Genomic DNA, 10,182 nt, shown 5'->3' with positions numbered 1-10,182 from the left:
CGATATCCGTCCAAAGACATGCTGTTAATAATTTGTATGTACTTCATTTGCCATTGTTGTTCATATAAGATCGCTATGTGATTAAGTACGAATGATGCCGTTTGTGAAGCCCAGTGAGAGAGAAAGCGAGAGAGTGAACGGTGCAGAATGTTGAAAGGAAATCCTGTTGACAGCAGTAGAAGGTAATTCATTTAAACAGTAGCTGAGCTCCCTGTCATACTCAAGGTACAAAATGCACTTTTCCACTGCTGGAACCAAATTTGGTGATTTTACAAAAACTGTAAGTAACTTGTAAGTGTTTGAGATACACAGGTCTTCCAGATTTGACGTGTACAAAAAACTATTTTATTTACTCCTTTGACATGCACTTGTAAAATGGTGAAGGCAATGAAATCAATGGGTTGTGCGACAGAAGAATCGGTCAAATGATACCGGCGTCCTACTGAGGAAACTTTCCTCAATTCAGAGATGGCAACGCCATCAGAGATCTTAAAAGTGCTTTGTTACAGTGGCATGTAGATGGTTTCCTGGACATAAACTGTAAATATCAGTGACTCTGACCACCGTTCGACTCTTATGCCACTTATGAAGTTCTCAATGCCACCGAGTGAGAAAAGAAAATTGGAATTGCTGGTCTTTAATTCTAAACAATTTAGTAGTTGTATCAGTTTCACGATGGTCATTGCAAAGCATTTTTATATCAGACTGTTCTTGTTAATAATCCTGAATTGTCGTTAAAGTGTGATGAGTTGAAATGTCTTGTTTGTCCGGCCCATTTTTTTAAAACGGCCTATAATAGCAAAGAGTCTTAAGTTATTCTGTGTTTTATATATTTGTAAAAACTTTGTACAGTTTGCTTGTATTTTTATATTAACATGACAGAGGGTCCTGTGTGTTTCCACACTAAAGTCAACCAATTATTTAAAAAAAAAAACTTCTAAATATGAAACCATCCCTGAATTGTATGTTGGGAAAATCGTTTTTTTTTTTTTTTTTTAACAGGATTTGTAAATGTTTTGAGTTAAAATTCCATCTGTACTCCCGCACAACTAACAGAACTCAAGAAATAATTGAAATGCATGAACGATGAAGTGGATTTTAATTAGATGTCCACAATTCAACTTTCCATGTGTCTAATTAGATAAAAGATTTCCCAGTCCATACCGCCCCCACCCCCAAAAAACAATTGAATTTGATCGTTTGTGTCGACCCTACCATCGTGGTGTTCTGTCTCGTTTGCTTTTTGTGTTTTATTTTTCATTACAGTGACATTTATGCGACGGCTTTGGAATAAAGTTGACATAATGAAATTTTGGGTATTTTCGTAAATTTTATGACCGCAGATTTCATTGTTTTGGGTTTACCCACAATAACTTAATATGATCCTTCGCTGTTGGCAAACAACGATGCTAACATTTTTCTTTGGAAAAAATTATAAATCCAGGTGTGATGATATTTTCTGTAAGCAGCTGAGTTTGCTGTTGACTGCATTTGCACGTTTACATTGCCATGCGCCATTATGATTGCCATGTTCAAAAACAATTGGTAAAATTGATACTTTATCATATTTTCGATTCAATGCCTCAAGTAAACTTAAATGAATATATAAGGTTTGGATGATTAAGTACACGCATAAATCACATTGCTGCAGACAGTGTGACACCTGTCACATTTAAAAAAAAAAAAAAAAAAAATTTAAGGCAATTTGCACTCCAGTTGAGATCTGCCGCAGGGTCAGGTACACTTTTGAGGGAAATATCCCAAATGCTGTTAGTTCAAGAGGTCCAGGGTTGTGGCTGCACGTGATCCGTCTGTCGGCACTAGGACGGAAACAGTGAAAAAGCACCCCCCCCCCCCCTCACTCACACACTCACTCACTCCGTTTACATACTGCCACCCCCGTCCCCCCAGTTCCTCCTAGCAGTTCCACTACAAATAGTACCCTCCCGAAACCGCTAGCTGAAGGACCACCATGCAAATACATACAAACAACACTGCATCGCTTATGTTCCACTAGTCATCGGATGGTGGCATTTTACGTAAAAAATAGAAATAGAAATGGAAGCGTCTCTAAAGTTTTGAACGGGTGTATTTAAGAGGAGGGAGCCCGTCGAAGTTAACGAGCAGCAACCCGATTCGACTGTAACACTCGGGTAAGTAAGTGGGCTATGCTAAATCAGCTAGCCTAGCATTAGCGTTTGGCTCAACTGGAAGCGAGTGTTCAAAAGAATGCATGGCTTTAAAGTATTATTGCTGTTTGCCTTTTAAAGTGTGATTAGGATTTGCCAATGTCATTCTATCTAAGCGGAGGGTGATGTTTGTTTCCAAGGTGAACCGGGGACCGCTGAGCCGCAGTGTTTGCTTCCCGCAGTCGGGGTCTGCTGCTACGGTTAGCATTGCTACCTTTATGGCTCGGCGATATCGCGTAACCGTTCCTGCCCTTTATTTTTTTTATTTTTTTTTTCCACGTTTGCTCTTTTAACCAAATCTACAAACCCGAGCTCAGTGCGTCAAAACGCACCGCGTCAGTTGAAAGGAAGTTGTCTCTTTGGTTTCACTCACCAAGGATGTTTTTATGTGAATTGGTGTAAAGTCTCGGTTCGGCTACCCATTCAGTTGAACCACTCACGCACAAGATCGCAAATGCTCTATAGATCAAATTTCATGTTGATATCTTCTGCCTCTCTTCCGTTAGTTAATCAGTCAGTCAATCTCTCCAAGTGTCTGGAAATTGGCATAAAGGGACTTGTAAAATGGTGCTGAAATGCTAAGAAGACGTTACTTATGTCGGTGCTATTGACCGTCTATAATGGTGTGTGTGTGTGTGTGTGGGGGGGGGGGGGGGGGGGGTTCTCAAAAGCAATGTAATTTCCTTTATTTCCGAGCCGAGGGCTCCATATCACAGTGAAATAGGAAAAACAGCACAGTAAAAACACACACCCTCAAAAACAAAACAAATCTTCCACCATGTCCAATGCCTAACATGCAGACACGTTCACTGACTAACGTGCAGACAGGTTGCACTGGAGCCTCATGCCATCATTAAATGCCACTATGAGTTTTCTAATTCTCCCTCGTTTATGCCGCCACCATGGGCAGTATAGGAGAGAGCACATTGTACACCTGTTGTCCTGTTCAGTCACGGAATTGCACGCCCCCCCCCCCTTGCTTTACAAGTACACAATTACTCATGTATTGGATCATCAGTGTCATTATTATTAGATAAGTTATGCAAAAGATTGAATTCCAGCTCTTGCATAAGAGTCAACAGCCCACTCGAAAGACTGTGGAAACTTCATTTGCAGTGTTGATAAATCTCAACACTGACAGCAGATAACTAGGATTTAACTAGAGTGCAGTTTTTCTCTCAAATCATTCAAATGTATCGACGTCATCGTGCTGCAATTTCACCTTCAAGATCGCAGAAGGCAAGGCAGCTGTAACCGATGTTGTTTCGATCTTGCCGCAGACCCCTACGAAGATGCCCGAAGTCCGAGAGCTTTCCGAGGCCTTGCCGGAGATGTCCATGGACCCAATCACTGGAGTTGGGGTGGTGGCATCCAGGAACAGGGCTCCCACTGGTTATGACGTGGTAAGTGTCTGAACGCCACTCAAAACAGTCACTCAATCCACTAAGACCTGGAGTCTGATTTACTGCAGGCTTGCGCAACAGATGTAATTACACGCACACTAATTACTGACGATTCTCAAAACTTTGATTTTCCATTTGACCGGCGAAAGCCAGTGACTTTAGATCTTAATACACCTATGCCAAATGATTATTGGCTCAGTGCTACCGATGTATCAAAGTTGGATTCCCACTCTCGGTACGATGACCTTTTCCTTCCTGGCCTTGAACTACATCTAGATCGCTATAACTACCGACGGTCTGGATGCCGATTTGTGGAAAGACGGACTTTTCAAATCCAAGGTGACCCGCTATCTGTGCTTCACGAGGGTCTTCTCCAAAGAAAACGTAAGTCGGCTCACACCGCCAAAAACGCGAGTGCTTCGACCCAATTCCAAACTGAGTTCCATTCAGTCGGGTTGCATTTTCAAACTTTGATTCCCTTCTGCTTCTGCTCCTCCAGAGTCATCTGGGCAACGTCCTTGTGGACATGAAGTTGATTGATATCAAGGACACTCTGCCGGTGGGATTCATTCCCATCCAGGAGACTGTTGACACACGTAAGTCACCAGAAAAAAGCACTGGGTTGGATTATAGTACGTAGAACGAACAAGGATTGTTGTGTGTGTTAATGGGTTGAAGGGTAGAGAAACCACTCCAGATTTCAATTGGTCCTCCATGCATGTTGAATGTTTGTCGGCCACAAAGGCCTTTGAACCAAAAATGCCTCAAGTTTCCCCTTTTATTGTAAAAAATAAGACATTTGAAACTTCAAACGGTGTAACCATCTTCTAAACTGTAGCTACATTCTTTTGCATTTTCGCATCAAGCACTTCTTTCAGCGTCCTATAAAGGAGCAGGCCGTCAGCCGGGAGTTAACTGAGGCTCTTTGTCTGTTTCTGCTGTGTCCCACAGAGGAGCAGGCCTTCAGAAAGAGACGACTTTGTATCAAGTTTATTCCGCGGGATTCCACAGAAGCAGCCATTTGTGACATCCGAATCCTGGGCCGCTCCAAGCAGGCTCCGCCCCAATACACTTTCATAGGGTGAGCAGATGACTCACTCACACACTGGTTTGACTTGTAATGTCAGTCTGCTCCCTGTTTTAGCAATTAAATATTCTCATCGCATCAGTGACACTATTTTTTATTTTATTTGATAATCCAGCTGGCAAACATTGTATTGTATCCCTCCTTTCTAAGCTTGCGCTCGCCGTGCCCGGTGTCACCAGCAGAGAGCGCTGTTTTCAAAATACAGCTTCCACCCTCTGAAAAGAGTCAAGATTCCAGTGTGTCCATGCGATTTGGACCCCGTTTGTGCGACTAAAGCCGGGGTCTCCGACATTCCTTTGACTCATTCTAACCTCTCTTGCAATGACCGATGCAGACGAGCATCCACCCTCTGCTTTCACCTATTGCATTCTGGAAGATTGAAGCGTTGAAGAGCGGTGCCAAAGATTGCTTGACAAGGAATATTGGGCCTGCGGATCAAACACATCTGTCTACAGAAACATATCAGCTGGCTATGTTGATATTGGATTAATTTTTCTCCCTTTCTTACGACACTGGAGGATATACCGATGGATGACCTTTAACAGTGACCTATAATATTACCGTAATGGCTCAGATATAAAATAACAAATAACTGCCAACGAGGAACTTGTTTTAGCTGTTTCAGTCATTTATGATCCATCTTCCGAATCAAAAACCAAAAAACGACACCACTGCATGAATGTATTTTGTTACTTTGGTCAACCAAGATGACCAAAGACAAATTTAAAAGGTCCAGTGTGGAACATTTGGCGATTTTGAAGAATAAAACAGCAACATCAAGTTGTTACATGTGAGATCGCAGCACTCTTTCCACCCTCTCCCGACTAAACGCTCCTCTCGTGTCTTGCAGAGAACTGAACAACATGGGAATCTGGTACCGCATGGGAAACGTGCCTCGGGCCCAGGACTCCACCTTCACTCCGACCACAAACAACGTCCAGAATGTGAACTCCTCCTCAAACTCAGTCCCACTCCCCGCTGCTTCTATGCCCAAGTATGTCCAACCTGAGTCCGGTGATGGTTGACTGACTGACGGCTGAAGGCGAACAGCTTCACCTCCACAGCCATTTAGGACAAACCATGTGAAAACTAACACTGATTTATGGCATTTGTGAAGTCGCTCAGTCTGCACAAATTATATTTATCCATCAACCTAAAGATTCCCACTGCTTTCATTGCTATTTAAAACCGACTCACTGCGTTTCCTTTAGCTCACTCAAGTAGTTCATCATTTTTTTTTCTCTGTCAGAAATCAAACAAATAAACCGCTGTTTCTGCCGTGCAGTTGTTTTGTCAGTCGAGTTAAAGGTCGAGTACGTAAAATTTGGCTTGATTTGTTATTTTTGTACAGGTAAAAGTTTAACATCCTGCCCATACCCACTTGTATGCTGTTTTTTCCCCCATCGCCAGGCATATTTCCATGACCCTCCCGGCCAGTTTCAGAGGGAAGAACACCACCAGGCCAGACTACGAGCACCAGAACTCCAACCTGTACGCCATCTCAGGTCAGAGGTCACCATTTTCAATCAATAAAGGAATACCAATGTGAGCCTGGTGGTGTGTGAAGTTTATAGAAGATACCACTGTATATACGTCTGTGTGTCTTTTTGTCTAGTTTACCCGCTGCTCGTGTTGCATGCGATTTGCTGCTAACGTGTATTCTAAATGTTGTGGTTCTCCTCCAGCCATGGACGGCGTGCCCTTCATGATCTCCGAGAAGTTTGCCTGCGCCTCCTCAGACGTAAGCTGCACCTTTAATTCTTCTGGCTCTGTATTCCTCAACAAAGTTTCGTCCTAATATGAGGAGAATCAACAACGTACATGATGGCTGATGGTGAACGTAACCTCTCTGCCCTCTGCCCTGTTGCAGCTGCAGCAGGTGGATCTGATGGGCATCACCATCAAGTCCATGGCTGAGATCGAAAAAGAGGTGAGCCCAGTCGCGGGTGCATGAAAAATATAAAGGAAACCCACCAAGTGCCATCAGTTAATGGCGATTAATCGAGAATGACTGAATGGAAACGCAGCTGGTGTCACTGGTTTCACTGGTGTCTCTGTTTCCTGTGCGTCAGTACGACTACAGCTTCCGCACAGAGCACAGCGCCGCCGCTCGCCTCCCGCCCAGCCCCACGCGGACCTCCCTGAGCTCCGAGGCCTGAAGGTCGTCCTGAAGGTCACCCCCCCCCCTCCTCCTCAAACTACACTCCCTACACGGACGGACGGCACCAGGAGAGACCCTGAACGCGACTACTGAGGGGCTGCGCCAGTTTCACTGACTGACTAAAGAGCATTGAAAAGCCAGGGCGCAGCTCCCAGCGAACAAGGTACCGCCGGTTTCCCAGCCGTCCCCGTCCGAAGGTAACTTTCACATGGCTGAACAGGAAGCAAGCCGCCTGATGTCCGAGTAAAAACGTCCGCGGAAACGCAAAAAGGAATGATTTCAAAGTGCCGTCGTCTGTTCCCTGTGTCGAATAAACCACTCCATCGAGACGATTCCTCATCTTAGCTGAAGACCAACTGGATTTGCCCTCCTTTGTGATGGACTCGCTGCTCTGCCATTGGTCGGAACCGAGCCGGCCCAGGGCAACCGGTCGGTCCCAATTTGATGCGTGTGTGTGTGTGTGTGTGTGCGTGTGTGTGTGTGTGCGTGTGTGTGTGTGCGCGTGTGTGTGCTCGTGTGTGCGTGTTGGGGGTGGGGGGGAGGGAGATAAAAAAAAAAAAACCTTGTTCTGTTCTCTTTTTCCAGTGTTGTTGTTTTCTAGATGGTCGCTGTCTAACTGTGAGTGCACTTTGTGTTCTGGGAGGAATCTCAGCCGTAGCCGGTGTTGCAGTGCTGAAGACCACTTGTTAGGCTCCTTATTCCTAGTTCATTTCATTTTATGAAGCAAAGTTGGCAAAGCAGCAAAATGTTTAAGAAAATGATTCAAAGACACCTTGCTGAAAATAGTTGTTGCTGTTCAATTTACAAGCAAACTTGGATTTAAAAAAAAAAAAAAAGATACTGGTTATTTTTCTTTGACATATGAAGTCTTGATCATGTCTTGGACCCGAACCCCAAATGTCTTGGTCTGGTCTCGATCTCGATACTCTCTGGTCTTGATAGTGTCTTGGTCTACAACACTCGCTGCGGCTTCCCGGTGGGTCTCAACGTGCGATAGATAGATAGATGGATAGATAGATAGATAGATAGATAGATAGATAACCACTCCTCTGCAGCGCTCTGTGCACTGCGGCTGCTCATTGCTTTCACATGGAGCCACTGTTACTGTTTAAGAAGCATCACAAAGCCATTACACAGGTCACTGCTTGACTGCACTGCATGCTACTAGGATCTCTCCAGGTCTGGATATTATTAGCGGTCGTACGTCCGTTACTTTTGATAACAAAACAAGACTATTTTTCCCCCAAAATCGCACATATCATTTTTCCACAAGGCTAGTTTTTCCATATCCGATCCGGTTGGTTGCATTGCGATGGAAAATGTATGGCACATGGAAATCTAGAGCACAGTATTGTTTCTCATGCTGACGGATGGATGAGCGTTGAGTCATTAACAGAGTAATATCAGATTGTTTTGCTTATTTATTGAAGGGGCCGTCTCGTTTGATGCCTCTGTGAGCAGCCTGCCTTTCTAAATACTGTTTTTTTTTTTTGTTTGTTTTTCTTTAAAGATGATGATGGTGATGATGATGATGATGCCACGCAAAAGAGGAATGTTATTGACCACTTCTTGGTTAAAACATCCTTAGAACAGCAGATCTAAGCTACTACAACCAGTGTAGAATTACTGTGAAAAAGGCAGCAATTGGAGATTAGTTAAGAAAAGAAATCACCTTACATCTGTATAATAACAATAACTGGGTTTTTTTAGGTTTTTTTTTAATACCATGCCTTAAATGTGGTTGTTAAAACTAATTCATTTGGCGGAAGAATTTAGATTTTAGATGGATAAATGTATCGGCTAGTCTGCTAATTGTTCTTTGTAGCTTTTCAATTTCAGCATCATTTTGCATCGTTTGATTGTGTAAAACAATCAAACAATCTTTCCCAGCATCACCACATTTGTGAAATCACAGCGTGTCCTTGTCCACTATTGTACACACACACACACACACACACACACACACACTACAGGTGAACATACCAGATGTGTAAATACAGCACAACCACTCTTAAATAAATGTGTAATATCATCTTGTCTTAAAGGCCACCTGGGGGGAAAAAAAAGAACCGTGTGCAAAGCGGTCGTCTTGTTTCCCCTGAGCAGCTGAGAACGAGACAATGTGTGGTTTTTAACCTTTGTACCCGCAACTGTAATATAATCGCGCATGTTGTAACTCGAGCCTTTTGTGTTTTCTTTTTTGTTTCGCTAACTTATTAGTCATGTTTTTCAGTATTGTGACCCTGGTTGTCCTCCTCAAGACTGTTGTTTATAACAAATGGTCACGTGATGAACAACCGTCTGTTGCACTGCTGACGTTTTAGGAGGATTATTGACCATGAAAAAGATTTTTAAAAAGGGGGGGAAAAAAACAAAACCGATCTTGTCCATCCACACACACGCACACACATATATGTATGTGTGTTTATATATATGTAACAACTATATATATATATATATATATATATATATATATATATATGTTTGTGTGTGTAAATATATATGTACATGTCTTTGTTTCTACATATATACATACACACACATACGTACATATATGTAAATTATACATATATATATATATGTATCACACACACTCGTAGTCTTCACTTCCTGTTTCCTTCTCTTAAAAAACTGTATAACAAACTAACATTGTTGTCTGGAATAAAACGCGCACCCTGTTTTGGATGCGAACGTTACTTCGCATGTAAAGAAGTCCTATGGTTCAGTAGAGGTTATTTTTCTAATTTATCAATTTGAGGTCACAGATTTTGTTTTAGTTACTTTTTTTCCCACTTAACAATAAACAAAATGTCACTCTGTTGGAACTTTGTCCTAAAAAAAATAATTATTAAACCGTGATGACCTTAAATTGTTCTTGTTGGGAATCGTTTTTTTTTATTTTTTTTTATTGCATATCGACTTTAAAGCGTTCCTGTGGTTCTAGTTAAACTGTATTCACAGCATATACAGTAGGTAATCACTCACAATGTTATAATGTTATATTACATTGTTATTGTTGTTGGACATCTCAAGGTCAGCTTTTTCCATTTAAGAAAAATTGCAAAAATGTGATTTTTTTTTGTATTTTAAAGATGCAGAAAAAGATTCTTCTTCTTGACTAGATTACTAGTGGCTAAATCCACACTCACATCCACACTTTGCCCCAATTACAGGACAGAACAACAGTGAGAAGCACACCTCCTTACGCTTATTCCTCTACCACACAGGTGTTAAAACTCTAAAATAATAAAACTTAGTCAGAGGAAAATTTTTAAATATAAAGTATATATTTCACTTACTTTGGAGGAAAAATACAAATAACAACCAATGTGCTTTTTGGTT

At 42.1% G+C, this 10,182-nt stretch overlaps 1 protein-coding gene and 1 long non-coding RNA gene across 3 annotated transcripts; both read left to right on the top strand.

The window, feature by feature from the left end:
• The first annotated feature begins 452 nt into the window (after positions 1-452).
• Positions 453-1,308, top strand: LOC142889883 (uncharacterized). Its single transcript, XR_012927015.1, has 2 exons — positions 453-966; positions 1,003-1,308. It is a non-coding gene; the product is annotated as an uncharacterized LOC142889883 (long non-coding RNA).
• Positions 1,309-1,922: 614 nt separating this feature from the next.
• mvb12ba (multivesicular body subunit 12Ba) lies at positions 1,923-9,709 on the top strand. Of its 2 annotated transcripts, XM_076029218.1 has the most exons (11): positions 1,923-2,153; positions 2,330-2,389; positions 3,470-3,592; positions 3,869-3,976; positions 4,092-4,188; positions 4,544-4,673; positions 5,530-5,673; positions 6,090-6,184; positions 6,365-6,420; positions 6,550-6,609; positions 6,752-9,709. In XM_076029218.1, exons 3-11 carry the CDS (start codon positions 3,482-3,484, stop codon positions 6,836-6,838), a joined length of 888 nt encoding a protein of 295 aa, XP_075885333.1. In that variant the 5' UTR covers positions 1,923-2,153; positions 2,330-2,389; positions 3,470-3,481; the 3' UTR covers positions 6,839-9,709. The 2 variants fall into 2 exon arrangements, with proteins under 2 accessions (XP_075885333.1, XP_075885332.1); XM_076029217.1 differs by lacking the exon at positions 2,330-2,389.
• The last annotated feature ends 473 nt before the right edge of the window (positions 9,710-10,182 follow it).

This window comes from Nelusetta ayraudi, unplaced genomic scaffold (assembly GCF_046127955.1).
Source record: "Nelusetta ayraudi isolate G7.1 ecotype Tasmania unplaced genomic scaffold, CSIRO-AGI_Nayr_v1 ptg000026l, whole genome shotgun sequence".
Classification (NCBI taxonomy): Eukaryota; Metazoa; Chordata; class Actinopteri; order Tetraodontiformes; family Monacanthidae; genus Nelusetta; species Nelusetta ayraudi.
Note: the sequence above shows the minus strand (reverse complement) of the source record. Positions and strands in the feature narration are given on the sequence as shown.

Excerpts from the sequence above, each read along its gene's own strand:
- mvb12ba (XM_076029217.1), top strand. The coding sequence starts at position 3,482 with ATGCCCGAAGTCCGAGAGCTTTCCGAGGCCTTGCCGGAGATGTCCATG. Across the intron at positions 5,674-6,089 it reads CCCGCTGCTTCTATGCCCAA|GCATATTTCCATGACCCTCC; the intron begins GTATGTCCAACC and ends CCCCATCGCCAG. Across the intron at positions 6,185-6,364 it reads CAACCTGTACGCCATCTCAG|CCATGGACGGCGTGCCCTTC; the intron begins GTCAGAGGTCAC and ends GTTCTCCTCCAG.